Source organism: Lepisma saccharinum, chromosome 4, assembly GCF_977018435.1.
Source record: "Lepisma saccharinum chromosome 4, izLepSacc3.1, whole genome shotgun sequence".
In the NCBI taxonomy this organism is placed as follows: domain Eukaryota; kingdom Metazoa; phylum Arthropoda; class Insecta; order Zygentoma; family Lepismatidae; genus Lepisma; species Lepisma saccharinum.
The window spans coordinates 47,812,236-47,833,506 of NC_139232.1; the positions used below are offsets into that span (position 1 = coordinate 47,812,236).

Here is a 21,271-nt window from a genome sequence, read left to right on the forward strand (position 1 = left end):
CAGGTGATTTGGACCAGGAATTTTTCCAGTCATTTCCTTGTTTCTGTGTGCCTCTGAGGCCCACCCAGCCAAGTAAATGGGTACCTACCTGGGTGCAACCCTGGGGGTTAAAGGTGTCCAGGCATGATCCTGATCACATCATCTTTTTTTAGTCCCAACTGTGGCAGAGATCAAGAATATGTGGAGCTTGTACCTCCACATCATCACCCCATGTGCTTCATGGCATGCGTGCACATCCACCTTTACCTTGCCTGTTATATTAGGCTTTTTTTTTTAAGTTACCTTGCCTGTAATACACAGGCTCCCAAGATTGCTTATGAGGGGAATAACCTTTTCGTAAACAGTGCTGTTTGAAGATTCCATCACAAAGGTGGTGTTGGTGATATTTCAGCTTCAGATGACCTTGAGTAATTTGTCCCTCTCTTACCCTCCTATTTTACTTCAGGCACTGTTTTATTATAATTTTTTTTGATTGGTCAAATTTTATCTTTTTCATGCTTTCCACACATCTGATAATTTCACAAAACTGGGTATACGTTGCCGAATCCTAAAACAACTACAGACAAACCCCAATTATACCTTCTTCAGGGAACCATACATGTAAAATGTATAAAGTAGAAATATATAAAATTGGGAGTGATCTGTAGTAATATGTAGTAAATGACATTCACCTACCTAGTGTGCAAGAAATGAAAGTCAAAAACAATATCCAGCAAAGAACACTTCACTCTGCTTAAATTGGTTTTCCTTCTCAGAAAAGTTGTCTAAACTGTTAATTGTGTCTTAAGCGTTTTAACTTGATGTGGAAAATTTCAAGGAGAAAGAAAGAAACCTTAACAGGGGACGCTGGACTGATCCTACATGTCCTGCCTGCATGGATCCTATGTAGTATGCACATAGAAATGGTTTGAACTTGCAAGATTAACATACCTTATCAAAATAAAACCCTGACTCTTATTTACTTGGCATTTGCCATAATTATAAAGAAATTGAATAATACACCTCAGATGTTCTTGACTAAGAAAAATATGATTGTTCATCATGATCTGTACTTTGTAATTATAATGAATGCATTAATGATTTTCCCAATTCAGGCCTTTTCATAAATTATGGAAAATTTTTCAAATTATAATTTATTACATTTAATATTTAACGAAAAGGTATACATAACACTCAAGAATAATCATAAATTATCATTATTATACATTAGGAATGGTGGATCCTTTCCATTTTCACTAGTTTAGGCATCATGTGTATTTCCGTTGAGGATGGATATATCTGAGCCGATACTGATGTATTTATATCGGAAAGTATTGGTTGAAATTTATTTGCGGATACCGGCCAATACTTTTCTGGCATTTTTGTTTTGATGTACTCCACGAAAATGCCCCGTGACAATTTCGCGGAGTGTAATTATCCTGGAAATTAGACAAAGCTCAAATTTATTTTTATTTTACACCAGTTTTGTGAAAAAATGAATTTTGTAAAAAATAACATATAATTTAGTAATCTGGTGTAATTCTTGAATATTTTAAACAAAAGTGTTGGTAAATTGATGCAAATTAGTAAGAGTGGAACACTTATACACAAATATCAACCAATATTGTGAACAACTTTCATTGGTAACTGGTATTGGCTCAGTCCTAATAAGGTAAAGGCACCAGTTCTCATCATGTTAAGGTAGATATTGCATGAAAATAAATCTGTTCAAGAACATGTTGCAAAGATCAAAATTTCTTTTTTTGTTTTTTTGAAATGTCAGTGCTCAAGGAATAACATGATGGCACTAATTTGTTTCAATGTTCAAATTATGATAAAAAAAAATACAAATAAGAACAACCCTTAGTTTACCCCATAAGTTGTCACCGAAATTTTGACGTGTCCTTAAAGTCAAGTGAAGTCATCACTTGAATGTATCTATAGTCGTCACTGTAAGTGCTGGAATATTTCTTCTTCAAAACATATAACTCATTTCCTTAGCTTTAATGTTTTAATTTTATTGAGAATCTTTTATGTTTTACAACAATTATTTAGCGTATTTTTTAGAAATTTTCTGCAATTAGGCTTATACATTTACTGTATAAAATGTAGTGGGTTTGACACAAATGTAATCATGTACATTCTACAAGTGAACACTAAATAACATAGCAATAATCTTTTTTCATGTCCTTATCCTTACTTAACATACCAATTTTCTAACAATGACAAATAATCAAATATTTATTAAAATATTAATATTGATGTCATTCATTTTATGTAAAATGCCATCTGACTTGCTAATCTAGAGACACAAGACTCATTAAACTCTTTTTCACCTGCTAATGTTTCTAGAAGTCTGTTTCCTTATTGAAAATGATATGCATGTGAAAATGATAAATATATATAGTAATACAAGTAACTCAAAGTTCTGTTTAGCTCATGCATCTCAATCCACTACTCAAATACGTCAACGGCACCACTGAAAACATACTGATCAACACTGTGCCCTTTTATTTTAGGGCTTGGTAAAATTCCCTTGATTTGTGACATATTCACATAAAACGCTTTACCACCAACAGGAACCAATACTCGTCATTATGATGTACCAGCGCTTGTCACCCATGACAACTACTGGTCTGAATAGCACTATTGCAATGAAATTTGTATGGTAGATTCAGCACTGCCTTATAACATTAGCTTCCTTTGGGCTAGAAAAATACGTTAGCACTTTTTCACCAGTGGTCGTTACCCCTGACAAGCATTGGTGGAGGCCAAATTGTGCATGCTCCAATAGTCGACACCCCCCTTCGTGGCCAATGTGGCAAGTCAAAGCTACCAAATTTTAATCTGACACTGTATTTCAACTTTCCAGATGAAGTTAATGTGTAAATAATGATCCTATATTTATACGTAACACTCTCATGCTTATAATTGAATACTTACTTGCTTGACGCCTCACTATAAGAAAATCACAGAGAGCCGAAATCATGACCTGCTCACTCAAAAGACTACTTCTTCAATCAGCCACGTGGTCCACGGCAGGGGTCAATATTGCCAGTTCCTTACTAGATTATGATTGTGTAATTTGCTATGAATTTAACACCAATCTATTCAAAACTTTTCTTATTAATATTCATTCAGTGTAAAAGTGACGAACACTAGAACAGTGACAAAAACTGGTGCATTTACCTTACATATATAGGCTATATATATTTTTTTTCAGTGTTTTTTTTATTAGTATACATATAAAGGTATGACATACTTGACTTTCAAAACAATATATCCATTGTTACTATTATTAACGAGCGAAATTTGAAATAGTCCTTTATCCCTTATAATAAGAAAAGGCCCTAACTCCTAAAACACTGATTTTTTCTGAAAATTTTCAATTCTACACGTAAAAATTTGCATGCAAAAAGCACTAAATTAACAGTTAGGTGTGACAATAACTTAAAATTTATTTTTCCTTTAACCTCTTGTGTCCCAAGCGTCTCGATCGAGATACCCAAATGTAACCCTCACGGTCCCAAGCATCTCGATCGAGACGCTGTGTCAAGGTCGTAGTTTTTACGTTATAACTTTTCTATTTTTGGCTAGAATTTCGATTTTTTTATATTGTTCCTAACACATGTATTTAACAGAAATGTTTATTTTGCATTTTTTGTCTTCATGAAAATGGAGGGGGAAAGGCGGGAAAAGGGCCTTCTCTTTTGCGTCTCTTTTCAAGGTCAAATTTTTGCCGACAAAGGAAGACAGTCTATGTTGTTCTAAAGCAATGCTTTTCACTCCCTCCTGTGAACTGCATTCGAAGGAAGCTTGTTTATCAGTATCGGATGTCAAAATGAATTTTTTTCGTTGAGTGCGCAATCAGGGTGTGGGGGAGGGGGAGGTGGAAGACTAGTTGTTGAATCTGTGTTGTGAGAATGGAATTTTGAAGTACGCTGAAGGAAACCTTTGTTTTTTTAGCACAAGTGTCCACAAGTTGCAACAGAGGTTAACCTGCATTGTCTAAAAATAGAATTTCAAGCAGCTAATTGGCGATCATTTTTCACTGCGTTCTAGCTTTTCGTGTGTGAATGTTGTGTGTAGGTGTCGTTTTGTGGCCAAGTGCGAGGACATTTTTTGGGTGAAGTGACAATTTTTTAAAATAATTTTTGGGGGTTTTCTCCCTTCCCCCATTATATATACGCCAAATTTGCATAAATTTTGCATTTTGACATTTTTTTCGGAGCGGCGGGAGGGAAACACTATTTTTTTTAAAGAAAAGTATTTTTGAGGGGATTTCCCCCTTTCCTTTCCATATGTACGCCGAATGTGCATAAATTATATATCGTCTGAATCTGTGATTCATTCTGCATACAACGGTATATCTTTCATATCTCCAGGGCATATAGTCTCTGAGCTAAAGTCATTTCAAGGTACCGCTGCATTTTGAAGCTTGAATCAGTGTCATGCTGACCATTCCTTTTGGGGGTACAACTCAAGTTACATTGATCATATGATAATAATGCAAATATTTTTGTGTTCCTTACATGTCAGCGATAATTTCTATGTGCATTTTGAACTTTTCATATCCTTTTTTTCGGGGGGGGGGGGGGAGAACCCCCATTTTTAAAAAAAAGTATTTTCAGGGGATTTCCCCCCTTTCCCCCTCAATATATACGCCGAATGTGCATAAATTATATATCTTCTGAATCTGTGATTCATTCTGCGTACAACAGTATATCGTTCATATCTCCAGGGCAAATAGTCTCTGAGCTAAAGTAATTTCAAGATACCGCTGCATTTTGAAGCTTGAATCAGTGGCGTGCCGACCATTCCTTTTGGTGGTACAACTCAAGTTATATTGGTCATATGATAATAATACAAATTTTTTTGTGTTCCTTACATGTCAGCGATCATTTCCATGTGCATGTCGACACTGTCATGTAATTTTTTCTTGAGGGGACAGTGGGGGAACGAAATTTTTTTTTCCGAAATCTTGGAATTTTGAGAGTTAGCCCCCTCCCCACCGCCACATATATGGCGAATTTGCATAAATTTCATATAGTCTGAATTTCTGGTTCATTCCCCGTACACTCTGAATTTCTGGTTCATTCCCCGTACAACGGTATATCACTCATCTCTCTAGGGCAGTTAGTCTCCGATCTACACTCATTTAATTGAAACTCTGCATTTTGCTCAAAATCGGCTTTGGCACTGCAGGAAATATACCAATAGCTCAGTGCATGTTTTGCAGTGTATGATAAAGCAATGGAGTGTGTATTTTATTTGTAGCCTAGTTACACCATTATGAAGTGGATTTAATGAGAAAATTTTCATTGATCACAGCAAGTACCTATTGTATCTAGTTTTGTTAACACACTGTGTGTGGGTGTCTGTACCAAAGAGAAATTTCAAAAGAAGAAAATGAAATGTGACAATTAGAACACCAAAAGTTGCAAAAAATAAAATTAAAATTTATGCTTTTATGGTGGATTATTTATTTTTAAAGACATTCTGTGTGCAACTATTTGTGTTTCAGAATGTAGTGTGCAGATCGTTTGTTCGACGTGGCATACACATTTATGATCAAAATTGATGAACTTTATTTTTCTGTCTTCAGACTTCCTACTCTAACCAGCGGGTGCCAACAGCAGCATCGCCCTCTACCACCAGCAGTAGTAGTTCTAACACAGGTTCCCAAAGCGGCACACTCAGTGCTACCATGAGCAACAACACGGGGGAGCAGCTGTCCAAAACTAACCTCTACATTCGTGGTCTTATGCAGAACACCACAGATAAGGATTTGGTCAACATGTGTTCACAGTAAGTAGTGGAACTTGTATTTGGCATTACGGAAAATATGACAAGAGTTTTTTTCTGAACTACAACCATTTACCTAATATGTGCTAAATCGACTTTTTGCCACTAGAATTAGGATATTGTTCATAATATTTAACAATAGAACAGACCAAGTAATAAATAATCATTACAGTGGAACCTAGATTTTACGTTTTCCAGGCGACCCGGGCGAAAGAACTTAAAATGCAGAAAATTTTTATAGAATTTTGCTCTATTGGGTTAATGAAGATTGAATGTATAATGCGGGAAAATGTAAAACTGAGGAACGTAAAATTGGGGTTTCACTGTATTATGGATTAGTGAGGCGGTTGTAGTGTGCATTGTTGTGGTGTTGCTGTAAGCTTCGGTGATTTGCACAATACATATTTGAAAAGAAATAACCATTAGGGTATGTAAAATGAAGTATTTTCAAAGTAATAAATTTTTCTTCTCAAAAATCCTTGCACTGTTTTTCTATGGGCTAATCATATTTATTGAAGCATATATAGGGGCATGCAGTTTTGTTTGAAGCGATACATGATATGTAACATTACACACTTTAATGCTCATTTTTTATGTTCTTGAAAAGTAAATTGTTACCATATTTTGTAACAAAATGATGCAATATCAAGTTTAAATTGGGAAATAAACTATTAAACACAAAATTTAGTTCATATGTACACACCAATGCAACATTATGGAAAATCTTGGAACATTGATTCTGCTGCAAAAATTGGAATGAAAATTGATTTTTGTACACAGGAATAAACTTAATACTCCAATAAGTACATAATTGTGTTGTTAGAAGGGATTTTTATTTTATTTTATAGCAAATATAGTTTCTCATGTTTTTAAATCAATTTGGGATTTTAGAAATGTTGGTATTTTATTCGTGGTGGGGAGTTGTTCCTGGACACGTATCATAACGGGGTACTTAGTGTGTGTATTCCTTTCTCATGGAACAAGGCTACAGCCACTTCTGCACATTGCTATTGAAATATTGATTGGCAAAGGACTTTCTGCTGATGAAAATCACTTGGGGAGGGTGGTTTAGTGTCTCCTCGTAAACCTTTTAGTCTGTTGAATGCCTCAAATCATCATTGACGATGAGAAATGCCTCATCATGCACAGTCCATCATCACTCATGGCATTTTGTCTGTAAACTTCACATTTCTTGCATTCAAAATATGGATAGTGGCAGTGCTCGAAAAATTTTCTTCAAAGCTAGGTGCCAGCTCTGAAAATCGGGTGCCAGGAGACTACCTACTAGCAATTGTGCATACTACAGTGTGTTTCAAAAGTTGCACAACCCAAACTTTCAAAATGTATACCATGATAACCGTAAGAGGTATTTACACCAGGTTTTATGCACAAAACCAATCATGTACGCTATCACTGGGTTAATAAATTTATGTTACCATGTATCCAAATAAAAGCAATTACATTAATTTAAAAATTTTGTTAATTTGCTGAAAACTTCTGTTTGATTTAGTTTATTTTACATCGTGTTTTGTGCCTCTTGGATAATTTGTGAAGATGGAGATGAGTGATGAAATGATGAAATTGATGAATGGACATTCACAAACAACCAAGCCCGAGTGGGATTCGAACCCGGGACCCTTGGTGTCGCAGCGTGATGCTGGAAACATCTGAGAATTGATTTTCAACAATATATATACCAACTTTCAGCGAAAATGCAGGTTCGACCAGGACTCGAACACGGGGGTCTGATATACCGTGCCATTGCTCTAACCACTGAGCTACTGACCTGGCCTGGCCTCGCCTGATTTTTCGCTGTCTCTGTTTTACCTGCTGGAATCTTCTCTGCCAGTGCTACCGCAACGGGATCTATTGGCTTTGAAATACAGTAGACTTCGACGTTGCCTGGTTCCTCCCACCATAGAGATTTTAATTACACAGGGCCGCAAATTAAATTCAATTTAATGTTGTTTTTTGTTTAATAGGTGAACTTTATTATTTGTGCCATGCTGATCACGAATATGAAATTCGTTTTTCTCTATCACGCAAGGTTTTCTTACAAATCAAATTTCAAAATTTGGGCTTTGTCCAATATTGCATACTGTTTTATTATAATTTTTCTTTTCTTCAATCAGAATAAGTAGCTTATCACACTAAACGCATCAACATGTTTATTTTAAAATGAATATAGACAGACACAAAGGATGCATATAATATAGAAAACGACATATAGGAGTATATAATATACACACAAGAAAATCATTACACAATACACATTTTTCAGTTCTGTTTAGCACGCTTTCTTCTGTAAGCTTTCCTAACTTTCTTGTGATTTTCTTCTGGCGTTTCTCTGTACAATGCCCAACAATAGTCAGCCATCATGCTAACACTCCTATGTCCTTGATACCTTTTCTCCATATCCCTCGTATCCTGATGGGACCGTTCGCCTTGTTACTCACTTAATTCACCGAAATTTTGTGGAAAGTTATCAAGGTGTGAATGCAAAAAATGTAATTTGAGATTCATGTTACAACCCAGCTCTTGAAATTTAAGTAACATATTCTCAACAACTTCTCTGTAATCAGGACTTTTGTGGTTTCCCAAGAACTTCAACACTACACTTTTAAATGCTATCCAAGCATCTCTTTCAGCTACAGTCATTATTTCCTCGAAGTCTTTATCATTCATTAATTTCCTAATGTCTGGTCCAACAAAAACACCTTCTTTCATTTTGCCGTACGACAGGGATGGAAATTTGTTGCATATGAACTGGAAACATTGTCTTTCCTTGTTAAGTGCCTTCACAAATTGTTTAATCAGCCCTAATTTGATATGAAGAGGGGGAAGTACAACTTTCTCAGGACTGACTAAATGATGTACGATGTTCTTTGAACCCAGGTTCAACGTTTTCCGTATTGGCCATTCTTTTCTTTCCCAGTGGTAATTTCGTGCCCTACTATCCCACTCACAAATGTAACATGGCATTTTCGTATGTCCACATTGTAGTAGAAGTAAAATACTCAAAACTTTAAGATCACCACACACCAACCAACCATGGTCCTCATATTTAATTTAATTAAGAACAAGTTGCATATTGCTGTAGGTTTCTTTTAGTGACACAGAATGAGCAATAGGAACTGAGGGGAACTTATTTCCATTATGTAACAGAACAAATTTTAAACTTGTTTTATTCGAGTCAATGAATAGCCTCCAATCAGTTCAAAGACAAGGAAAATTTAACTTAGTCAGCAAACCGGACACATCACAACAAAACACGAGAGAATCTTGTTTCGAGAAATAAGGCACAAACTCTTTTTCTCGGTGTCTGTACCAGGAAACTGTTGTTCCACAAGCCAGCAAGTTCTTTTCGTTAAGTCTGGAACCAAGAAGCTCAGCTGATTCTTTAGATAAATTTAGCCTCTAACTAAATCATTGAGTTCGCTTTGAGTGAACGGTATAGGGTCACGAGATCCGTGAGGGGGGGGGGGTCATAAATGTCATCTTCCATTTCACTTCCTTCCACTGAATCACTTAGTGAACCAGGATCACTTACACACTCAAGACATGATGGAGGTGTCAACACAGGCAAGTCTGGACCGTGTAACACAGGTCTCATTGCAGAGGGAATATTGGGATACACTATCCTCCTCTTGTTTCTAATATTTCGACCTACAATTTCACAGGAACAGAAGTAACTATCATTGCTATGATCCTGAGGCTCCCTCCACACCATGGGTATTGCAAATGGCATAGATGGCCGCTTTCCCGTGCTCCAGTTTCGTAGATTCCACACATGATCTACATACCTTGTGTGGGGCCCACGATTTATCTTGATCTCCTAGTTTCATTTTAAAGTATGTGTAATATGCTCTTCTTTCAAAACCTGTAATTTTCTGTCTCTGTACCCAGGGAACAAATTCACCGCTGATGTAGCAAAACACATCTGGGCTATTCAGACAACCACGAGATGCCATGGTCACACCACAGTAATGTACCACACTGAACAACCAAATGTTAATGTAGGAGATCGACGTATCTTACATAACATGGAAGCAAATTAGGACTTTTGACAGTTACATATAAAATTAATTTCAAATGATATATCAGTGTTTTATATAGTATTATTTTCAGCATTTAGGCAAGAAACATATTAATTAATTTAAATAAAACAAAACTTCTCTGTATTTAAAGCTTATTCGTCTTTATTAGTTGTTGAATAATTTTGAAACGTACCATTGACATCTAGCGACAATCACTTCAATTGCATTGAAACGTGCATACCACAACCCACATATATAAATCGTGAATTGTAAAAAAATCTTGCGTGATGTGAGAAAACTAATGCTTATTTCAGCATCAGCAAGTTCAAATACATGTAAAACACCCAAAATTATAAAAACAACAGAACCCATGCGGCCCTGTGTTATTGAAGATTAGGCACACACAGGAAACATTCACAGATAAGACTAATACTGTTATTGTTATTGTTCATGGCTACTACTCACACTCATTCAGAACCACCCATGAATGTCAGTTTTTGCACAACTCATTATGATATATGTTAACTGAGTTGAAGATGTAACATTCATGTGTTGAATCATTATAAAAAGGTTCAGAAGATTATTTTTAAAAGAAGAATTGGGAATTATTTGCAGTAAATAGCTCTGATAGTTTTGTAGAAGTGAACTTTCGTTTGCATTGTTATTGTTGTGTTTATCAATATGATAATGACTATTTTTGTAAAAGATCAAGCATTGGTATAATAGAAGAGAATAGGTAAATACATATGTGAGGATATACATATATTGGCAGTGAACGAGCATTATCATATTGGTATTTTTTATATTTATTACCATATATGCATAATCACAGATTCAAGTAAATAAGTGATTTCTACTGTTGAACCTGTTAACTGCTATACTAATTGTTTTTATAATTCCATTTCGTTTTCTTTAAAATGCATATTCTTATGCCATAGCTTGTATTAATCTGTACTTTAATTTCAGGTATGGTAATATCATTTCCACAAAGGCAATATTAGATAAAAACACAAATAAATGTAAAGGTAAGGAAAATACTCCAAAAAAATATCCATATTGTGTTCTGGAAGGGTGTGTGCACAACGTGTTATTTTGTGTGTGGGGGGGGGGGGCATACATTTTGGTGATCTGATAATCACAAATATTTTCTGCATTAAAAAAGAAGGTACATGCAGTAAAATCAGTTTGTTGTCGTCTGTATTTTTTGTATTTGTGACTACAATTTTTTATTTTTTATTGTAAGTATGCATTGCTTGCATTTTAGAATTCTCTTCCTACTTTAAGTTTGTTACAATCATTTAAACACATTTTTTTGGTAGAATGTTTGGGGAGAACATATCCTCCCATTATCAGATATTTGTTTGTAGTGTGTTGATCCAACTACAATATGTTGTCTGATGAAGGGAACATGTGTTCTCCCAAAACATTGCATCAAAAGACATGTTTAAATGTTTGCAACAACTGTAAACTATACAAGATTTCTTTTTGATTTATTATTGCATTTTGGGAGATAATACATGGACTTCCCAGCAAATAACACATTTTCTTGGTTCAGTTAAATGTGGACATTGTTTTCATCCCCCGACGTAGTAATTGATAGATATTTTTAATTTTTAATGGAATTCCAGTTTCACTTTTAAAATATAAATTTATCAATAATTTATGGTCAATATTTTGCTATATTGTTCAGTTAAGTCAGTAATTTTGACTAATTTCCACCCCCGTTTCACATAAAAATGCAATTTTGTAACCGCAGCAGTGTGAAATAAAGTACCTGTTGAAATTATTTATCGATAATTGCATATCTGGTTACCAATAAATTTGCCATTAATTTTATTGTTTCAGCATATCTGTATGTAGTCTGTTAATACTTCGTAATTCCATCATTGTTGTGTTGTCCAATGGGTATTAAGGTATCATTTATCTGAACATTTAATTATGTACTAAATACCTACCATTTGTATGTCATTAGTGCACTTGCTGATAAAGTTAGTAACTTATTTCCATGTATTTATTACACCACCACTCTTTTTATTCCCCAAACATGAATTGCTACACTTATTGGTCAAATTCATATATTGTTATTTCCTTATTTATGTATGTATAGTCACAAACACCTGAGTTGTAACAACCCCACTGAATGTCAGTGCTAACAGTACAATCTATGATGTTCAAGAGAATTAAGAAAAGCCCAGAATAAGAGCATGCAGATTTCCTACATTTAGTGAATCATTTAAATTATCAGTTATATTACTGGTAGATATATTTTTCTTCTAATTTATGGTTGTTACAAGCAGAGAAACATATTTTTGCTGCTTAAAATTAATAGGTTCCAATAAAGTGACTTAAGCAATACAGGCAAATCAGAAAAACAGATTACGTGTGATAAGGTCAGGGGAAAGTCGAAAACATGGGAAAAAGTTGGGGAAATTAGATGATTTTTATGCTTGCTTGGATTGGAAACTGAAGAAACACATTTCATATTTTTCTCCAAGCTTTTTGATAATTTTTTAAAAAAATATATTTATATTTATTTCTTTATTTATATTGTTTATGTATTTTATTTATACAGGCTTCATTAATTTTAATGGTCAGGGAATTTGGGTGGACAAAATCTACCTCTTTTATGCTCTAATTAAGTTATGAATATTTCTCTATGTGTAAAAGAAAAGAAAAAGTTTGCAAAGCCAAGTATCTCCTTTTTGGGTACTACTTTGAATGGAGGTTCGTTAGCAATATGCATTGTTTGTAAAATTTCTGGATATAAGCATTCACTTATGTTGTTTCCATTTTAGGATATGGCTTTGTGGATTTTGAATCTCCTGTATCTGCTGAAACTGCAGTTAAGGCTCTCCAGGCAAAGGGAATCCAAGCGCAGATGGCCAAAGTGGGTATCTCACTAATCCATCGTAGACAAAGTGTACGTTGCATGCAAGTTGTTGGAGTAGCCTCTTTTGTCTTTTAGTGAAGTATAATGTAACCAATTACTTTTTTTCTGTAACAAGACTTGCTTTTTTAATCATGTTGATTTTTCCTGTCATAATCAATTTACCTGTTATATTACCAGCGTGGTTATACAGTGTGTGGAATTTCAAATTTATGCCGTAATTTAACCTTGCAGTTTGAGCAATTTTTTTCCCCCCAGAGTGGGTATTTCAAAATCTGCTATTAACACTGCATTGTCTTTTTCAAAACGTGGATTAATTCCTATCATGCATGAGTTGCGTTATATTTCACGAAGAGTTTCCTTTTACACAATAAACGTAACTTAATGCTGCTGTCGTAACACACTAATTAACAGGATGCATGACTAGAGTGCATATGGAATGTGGTACGGAGATAGGCAGCGATTTTGTTAGGTGCTCTGTGTTTGTAATTTGTCATGTATTCTGAAATGCTTAGGTATTATGTTGCATTTTACATGTGTGTAAAACTGAGTATAAGCTGTATCAGAGTAGTGCAGTATGGGTTTGGAGAGGTTGAACGGATTTCCTCCTTTGTGACTCGGCAAAAACATAACACAGTATATCTCAGGGTGGCTACTCACTGTGAATTCCAGGAATTATGCATGAATTTTTTGCTTCAGGAAGTCTGCATTATTTTTTCTCGGAAGATGTGAAAAATTGCAGCTTTTATTAATCCAAATCCCATTAAATTTATACATACTTACTTATTAATGTCCTGAGGTGAAAAGAAAAGCTGCATGGAAAATAAACTGAATTGTCTCAATCTGTTTGTGTTAGTGTCCTTTGCAAAACATTCTAACAGACTGAAGATTATTGCAAGATAAGATATTTTGAAATTGATAAAGTAAATTTGAGTTTGTAATTCTCATACAATTAACAATTTTTCGTAGATTAGCATGTACTGTAACATTTGTAACTTACGTTTGTAGGTATTTCGAGTCTTGAGTAAGTGAAATGGCAAATGTAAACTGCGAACCATAAATTAAATAGTTTAAATATTTGTACCATTTAATTTGAATTGAATTAGAAGTTTTGGATCCATTGGAGTCACACAGACCATTTATATTGTTACTATATTTGTGTGCATATGTATGTAGGTTGTGAGAGGCGGTAATATGTGAGGTTGAAATAGAAAAAAAAACATTTACTTGTACCTGTGAATTTTTGGAAAGTTCGCCTTGAAAATCTGGAATTATACTTGAATTTTATCATGGTCCTCGAGTGGCCACCCTGTAACATGATAAACATAGACAACTAATTACTTTTAGTTTAAACTTACTGTACATTTTCTGCTACTTCTCAAATTGCATTCTTAATACTGCTGGGTTATATTTAGTGCATGGGAGTTGTCAGGCATTTGGCTGGTCATTGCTATGTATTATAGGTACTGTATACAGTGGAACCTCGATTTTACGTTTTTCAGGGGATCAAGTTGATAGAAGTTAAAACGTGGGAAAATGTAAAATCGATGAAAATTTTATTACATTTTGGGACCATCACAATTGAATGTATAATGCTGCAAAGTGTAATATCCGGGAATGTAACATCGGGGTTCCACTGTACCTCAATATTTTTTTTTTTTTTGTTACATAATAATTCATTGTTTTGTGGAGTTTTCATAACAGATACCAAATCATGGTATATGCATTAAGTTATGGAATAATACAATTGCATATTCTTATTGTGACATTTGCATTCATGCCATGTGTCCATATATTGAAAAATAAGGAAATGCACCACTACACTTATATATAGGACTTCCAAGTGGCATGCAAAAGAGGGGCAAGGATTGGGATGACAAAATCTTAATTTTTGACAACCACTTGAAGTGAATGTGTCGTTAGTTCTTTTTCCTGTGGTGATGTGTTCTAGATGTGCTTTTTGCATATGTGTGAATGCATGTGTAAATATGGGTGGAAGGCATTAGGAATCACTTCCTTGTTGGAACTGGACAATTGTAGCTTTGGTAGTGTGTGGAAAATGAATAGCAAGAAAGTATGGTGGCAAATGGAAACGATTGTAGAAAATACTAATGTCAAGTGAGAAGGTGTTTCTAATAATTGTGTTCATCACTTTTTTTACAAGAAAGAATCAATTAAAATTAGATAGAACATTTCACAGTGCGATGTGCAGGAATGCAGCCTTCATTAAAAGTGGGTATACCTGCTTCTTGCACAATTTGTTACCTGATGTGAAGTAAATTCAGAAGTAGCTGGCATTGAAAAATAAGAGTATGTAGTAAAAGGAAGCATAGCTAAGGGTGTACAGGCAGCTGAAACCAGAACAATCAAGATCAGATGGCTGTTTGTTCAGGCAGGAGGAGTCAAATTTTATCTGTTAATGAGTTTTGAAGTGGAAATTATGGGAAAGTTCTTTTATAGCACAAAAAGGCAGATGTTGATCATTAACTTCCAATGTCAGGAAAGAATTTGCACGTGAACTATAAAATTATTATTTTATAGTTTCTCACACTCCCTGCCACTTTTCCCCTCTAAATCTGCTGATGATTTGTATTGGTGTGCCATAATAGGCAGAGAGCACAAACAAGATTCAATGACAATATTAGTGATATGGTATACAGGGTAGTTCCACACTTTTGAATCACTCTATTTCATGTAATCTTATTAGGTCATATTTGCAGTTTTCACCAATACATTAATATTGATCTGTTTGCACCTTGGAACATTCTCGAAAAATTACGGTTCATTATAAATACAATTCTGTCCTGTCATTTTCCCCTTTTTGTAAGATTTGAGACATAATGTATATTTTAAGAAGGAAATTCGACCATTCTAAAAATGTGAAATAAATGTTGAGTGTTCGCGATATATACACAATAACAGAATAAAAATGTGTCTAAAAGTAGATTTATTGAATCTGTAATCAACTTTTGTTGTTATGCATTGCTATTTTTTATAATTTGTACAGCTCAACCCACCCCCCTCAAAATCCTTTTTTAAAACAATCATATCTTTAGTTCTTAGAATAGCTTTTCATAATGTAATACTAGATATTCATATATTTACAGCAACAAGAGCAGGATCCAACAAATCTTTACATAGCTAACCTTCCTTTTCATTTTAAGGAAAATGATTTAGACAATTTGTTAGCTAAATATGGGCAAGTTATATCGACAAGAATTCTTAGGGATACAAATGGACAAAGTAAAGGTGTTGGTTTTGCAAGGTAGGTTCATTAAAGATATTGGTTTTGCATTTCTGTATTTATTTATTTATTTGTAATGATAGCCATATTAATGGTAATTAGAGGCATGCATATTTAGTTTTTGACAAAAACACGAAATTTGAAATGACAAACTGTAATGTTTTTCATGCTTTTGAAAGGTGTTTTGTCATGAAATGAAATGAAGTGAAATGAATTGCAAAATAAAAAAATAAAATAAACACGAAATTTAGATTTTGTTTACTGAAGTCACACTTTCTGTAGTCTTAGTTATCCTGTGAGTTACAATTCATAGAAACTGATTAATTCTTCTGTAAATATTTGAGATGACAAAGTGGTGTCCTTCGCACAGGAATAAACCTAAAACTCTTGATAACTACATAGATGTGCTATTAGAAGAGAAATGTTTATTTTGTGTAATAAGTGTAGTTCTTAAATCAAATTTTATTGACCATTTTAACACCGAAATGCCATTTTATATACCACTTTTGATCCCGAAATGTGTACAGTTCTTGTACCAAAATCTTGATCTTTCATTCACCACAAATTTCTGGCCCTGGTTATTATAATATAATGATTGATGATTGGTAAAGGTGGTGGTAGTAGTAGTAGTAAATGCAATTTTTGAAGTTCAAATGGCTTTTTTCATTGTTTTAATGGTGATAAGACATAGGTGGGATGAATCAGTGCAGAATTTTTAAACAAGAAATTTTAGGGAGCAAAAGAACACAAACAAAATTGATACACTAATGTTTTATAAATTAAATATCTAAATATGTAGTTACTTTTCCAAAGTTTGTACCTGTTTATGTACATTAACTATGGGGTAATAATGAATCATTTATCTACAAAGCATAATTAAGGTACTCGTGTTTTCTGCGAAGCTGTTTTACGTTATTTTCTATTAATTTTGGTAGCCACTGCCACCATCCTTGTTGGAATTCGTTGTGTTGTTGCTTGGTGCGTTTCTATTTGCAATTTTACATATATGCACAATAGCGGTTATGTCTATTGGCAAATTTTAAATTGATATCATGTCAGTATCAGCAAATATGTCATTCCTAACACACAGTTTGTAATTCTGTTATTTTATTGTTGTTGACATGGATATAAATACGTAATTTGTGTAAATTTGTAAAATAAATTTCTAAATGAAAATTACATATTTCTTAGAGTTGTATAAATCATTGAGATTCATTGATATATTTTCCTTTTTTTGATACATTATCAGTATAGTGGTGCTCAAATTTCATATTTGTTTTACTTCAGACTGTGTAATTTTTAATTTGCTTGTCTTATTAAAATTTTTGTCTTTTGTAAGGGACTGTTTCCTATGTCATGGGTGCAAATAGCTTAAATGCGAAAACACCTGTAAGATGTTTACATCAAATTCGTGGTGTTCATGTTTGTTACTACTTTCTTATATTTACAGGATGGAATCGAAGGAAAAATGTGAACAGATTATACAGATATTTAACGGAACAGCCGTCACTGGATCGAAGGAACCTTTGCTAGTGAAGTTTGCCGACGGTGGTAATAAGAAGAGAAATCAGTACAAAAGCTCCGATCAAAGGATGTGGAGGGAAGGAGAGGTATTATGATTTGAATAATTCATGTGCATGATTGGAAGATCATGAAGAGCCAGTGTTTCATTACTGATGAGCCAGAAGAAAATTTCACTCTTCCATTGACAGTAATGAATATGTTTGTAGCTGTTTAATTATTCATTTTTCTTTCCAACATTTGCTCTTTGTGTTTCTGTCATGCTCATATTTTCACCATGGTTGTTTGTGATTTCCTCCCTGTACTCTGTTAATTTTTTTGTTTTTGCCTGATTGCAGTTTCTTGTGGCTAACATGTATGTTGAGTAAGTTGATATAGTTTTTCCAGGCATGCTCTTGCTGACGTAAGACACACAAGTGTATATGTTGCTCCAAAATGTGGGGAATTTATTTCAATTTTACATCATTCAACAATAGAAGTAGCAATATGATGACATTATTTTCTTAAAAGAATCTTATGTAAAAAGAGAGAATATATTCACATGAGAATCCACAGCATTCACTAGATGCCACTCACGGTATGGGCTATACTTTTTCATTCAATGTTAAATAAAATCAAATTCAAGTTTGACAAATTTATTTATATATCGCTTCTGGCCAAGCAAAATATTTATATGGATAATACCGACTATTTGTATTAAATTAAACTTCTCACAATTGAACTTTTTCACACCACCATACAAAACTAAAAACAAACAAAACAAAATATCATCATAATCCCTATAGCTAGAGACATGTATATTTCGTTTTTGACGGAAAAATGAAATTCAAAATAACATACTGTAAATTTAATTTTTTCATGTTTTTGAATCGTGACTTACATTTTCCTAGTGTTTTTTTCATGAAATGGTATACAAAATGCAAAATAAACTTAACATGAAATTTAGAATTATCCTGGGAGCTATGCAGTTTATGGAAAATTGATTAAATATGCTGTAAATATTTGAGAAGAATGGAGTCCTTCACACGGGGATAAACTGAATACCGTAATAATTATGTAAATGTGCTATTAGAAGGGAAATTTTTATTTTGTGTAATAAGTATACAGGTAGTTTTTTTAATCAAATTTAAGATTGTTTAAAATTTTAACACCAAAATGCCATTTTGTACAACTCTTTGGATCCTGAAATTACCCAGTTTTCTTACCGAAATCTTGATGTTTTATTCACCATAAATACGTGGTTCTACCTATATCATCAGAAATAGGTTAAAATATTGAAGAATCACTGCTATCACATGCCAAGTTACTGAGGGTACAAAATAATGACAATAAATATTTGTCCAGTAGGAAAGGACGTGTCGAGTAGTACTTTAGAATCATACCTTAGGAAAGTGCATTTAAATGTTCTTAACAGCAAAGGTTACTGTTCGAAATGGTTGCGATACCGTGTGACCCTTACTCAGAACTACCCTTGGTTGCTTTAATGTAAGTTCTCTAACTAGATATAAGATGATCCAATTTCTGATGCATGACGACTGAAATTGACAATGAATTTGTACGAGAAGTTGTGAAAATCCTACCTGAATATTTAAACCATAATTCTGGTATTAAGTCAAACCTTCAGAACTTTTGTTGTATAGCATGCATCTTCATAGTATATTCAAAAATGTGAATACTTTTGGTCTAGAACTAGGGAAATTAAGAGAATAAACCTACTCCAGCCTGTTGTGAACTTATATTTAGTTCCATAGTATTAGAAAAAAAAAATTATGTCATGGTCTTCTGAAAAAGTAGTAAATAAACACAAAGTTAATGAAAACATTTCTTTTAAAGATGAAAGATAAATTATGTTTGAAATTAAATATCAGATATATACATCACAAAGGAGATCGTTTTCAGTTATCCACGTTACCTCACTTCTAATTTATAATTACGTAAAGGAATATAACATAATCTAAATTATGTTCATACAGAAGGAAAGTAGCGTAATGTACTTGTAGCACATATACAATATTTTGACAATCAGTGTTTTTCATATGAGTAGACCTTAGATGGACACCAAAGTTTAAGATCTACTTGCCTGATGATGACTAATAGTTTAAATATTGCATAAGAGAGAAATCACACATATAATAAAACTATAAATGTGCAAAATTGTGCAGTGTTTCATGTTGTTCTGACATAATTCTTTCTTGCACACAATATTTTGCTTATTAAACAGATGTCATGCTGTTCATCCTTGTAGATACTTGGTTAATACTGTGTAAAATTAAAAAATGTACTAGAATTACAATAAATATGTATATAGTTTTGAATAAGTAATATGATTTTGCAAGTAATGTTCAAATACAAAATACTTTAACTTAATATGTTCAAGTCCAATCTGAGCTTAGTTATTTGTGCTCTTTAACTTTCATTTGCCATGGCATCATAAAGCGTCATTCGGTTGCTATTGTAAAGAAATCAAAATTTGAACTATAGTGAAACCCCCAATATATATTCCCAAATTTAAAAATTTTGTGCATTATGCATTTAATTTTACCATTCCCAGAGCAACAAAATGTTGTTGTTTCTAGTATTTTAATTTCGTTAGGTACATTCCTCTGAGAAAAATATAATCAAGGTTCCAAATTTTACTCCAAAATTGCCATTTGTTGTCATAAAATTCATTTCTCTGTTTTCATGTACAAACATGTGTTCACCACCATGAACTTTTAAGTTGCACAGATTGTCACCTTCTGATAAATAGATCTCCTCTTCCATCACGTATGGAGAGAGTTGTTAACATGTCCTTATATAAATAAACTGGCCAGCATGTTTTAGAAGCTTTTGTTCCCTTCTGTGGACAAACAAGAACTGCCCTGTGATGCATGCATTTCATAATCCATTGGTCAGTCAAATGTTGGCTTGAATTTGCATGCCAGGAATTGTAACATATGTTAGCTCTATCTTGTCCAGCTTGATTCAAGATGTAGCCAGACTTGTTTTCTATTCATTGGTGTGGAAACAGTGAAAATGTTTATGGAATGTTACTCCTGCTGGTATATTTTTCTCTGCTATTAAAAACTGGCTGAGCCAATATTGATGTATCAGAAGGTATCGGTTTGATTATCACAGATACTTTCTAGAGACCAAATTCCTCATGGAATGTACAAAAATGACACGCAACACTTATGCAGAAGTGGATTTTATGATTAAATGATATCTCGTGTTATTTTATGAATATTTTATAGCAACTTTTTGGTAGGTTGCTATATAGTTCCAGTGAAAAAATTATATTTATTAAAGTTTATAAATATTCTAAACTACTTTGAATTGTTACAATTTTCAAGGACCGGTATTGGTGAGAATCTGTTACTAGTATTGGAAGTGATAATTGGTATTGCTTCAAAGTAGTATTGGCTCAGTCCTATTAAAAATGTATTTAGACATTCTATCAGTATTGGCATATAATCAATGTATTGTTTATTTAGGAAAATTGATGAATATTTCGATATATTGGTCCATTCCTAATAAATATGTATATGAACTATCTGGGTGTTATATTAATGCATTTGGCACACACACACATTATTTTGACCAAAGGGAAATTTGTTACTTTATCTAAAATATAAAGTAGTATACAAAGGGTTATAGCATTTTGTCTTAATTTACCATTTTCATTAGTCAAGAACAATGGGAATGATCCCTTATGGCACTGTGTTACGAAATTCTTTCTCACTTAAATGTTGCTTTTCCCAACATGAAGCTTCTCAATATAGCCTTTACAAAACAATTTTGAGAAGCACAAAGCAGAGT

General features: G+C 33.5%; 1 protein-coding gene across 6 annotated transcripts in view; it reads left to right on the forward strand.

Annotated features, from left to right (window-relative positions):
• Window positions 1–21,271, forward strand: part of shep (RNA binding motif single stranded interacting protein alan shepard) — a 154,735-nt gene that overhangs the window by 121,666 nt on the left and 11,798 nt on the right. For 5 of the 6 annotated variants that reach the window (XM_083120482.1, XM_083120477.1, XM_083120479.1 and 2 more), the window contains 5 exons: window positions 5,585–5,787; window positions 10,788–10,846; window positions 12,617–12,741; window positions 15,816–15,973; window positions 17,403–17,562. In XM_083120482.1, the coding sequence (XP_082976608.1) occupies window positions 5,585–5,787; window positions 10,788–10,846; window positions 12,617–12,741; window positions 15,816–15,973; window positions 17,403–17,562 (705 nt within the window). The remainder of the gene's footprint in view (window positions 1–5,584; window positions 5,788–10,787; window positions 10,847–12,616; window positions 12,742–15,815; window positions 15,974–17,402; window positions 17,563–21,271) is intronic. The other variant, XM_083120480.1, reaches the window with a different exon arrangement.